Source organism: Penaeus monodon, chromosome 29, assembly GCF_015228065.2.
Source record: "Penaeus monodon isolate SGIC_2016 chromosome 29, NSTDA_Pmon_1, whole genome shotgun sequence".
NCBI classification, from domain to species: domain Eukaryota; kingdom Metazoa; phylum Arthropoda; class Malacostraca; order Decapoda; family Penaeidae; genus Penaeus; species Penaeus monodon.
In genome coordinates, this window is record NC_051414.1 from 26185578 (window position 1) to 26186154 (window position 577).

Genomic DNA, 577 nt, shown 5'->3' on the forward strand with positions numbered 1-577 from the left:
GTTATCTCATCAAACACACACTCAAACTCTAAACAAACTTCTGATGAGTAAGGATATGATTCCTCAAGGAAGACTTCTGTGATGAACAATATGGACAGTGTGGACACTTATAAGGCTTTTCTCCTGTATGCGTGCGGATGTGAGATTTAATGTTGTTTTCCTGAGTTGCTCGGTAAGGACAGTATGGACAAGAAAAGGGTTTCTCTCCAGTGTGAGTGTGGATATGCCTTATCAGATTTGTGGTCTTATTAGTGACGTAGTTGCAGTATGAACATCTATGCATCTTCCCTGTGTTTTTCTTCGTTCTTACTGCGTCTCCTCCCCACCTTGTCCTCTCACCGTCACTATCCAACTCCACCTGTAGGGGGGATGCCTATCTTAATGACAATAAAACAAAATGTGCATTTTTCTTATGATAATATCATTTTACCTCCATTAATATAACACATCTCCTTTTTACATGTCCAAACTTTCCCATATTTTACTTTAAATTAGTAGAATATGCAGAAAGCTACTGGTATAAAAGAAAAGGGAATAGATAAAAGAAAATCTATTTTTTGTAAAACTTCATTACAAA

At 36.7% G+C, this 577-nt stretch overlaps 1 protein-coding gene across 1 annotated transcript in view; it reads right to left on the reverse strand.

Annotated features, from left to right (window-relative positions):
• LOC119591805 (zinc finger protein Xfin-like) overlaps positions 1-577 on the reverse strand; it is a 16139-nt gene that overhangs the window by 8371 nt on the left and 7191 nt on the right. The window contains exon 5 of the mRNA XM_037940550.1: positions 39-358. Within this exon, the coding sequence (XP_037796478.1) occupies positions 39-358 (320 nt within the window). The remainder of the gene's footprint in view (positions 1-38; positions 359-577) is intronic.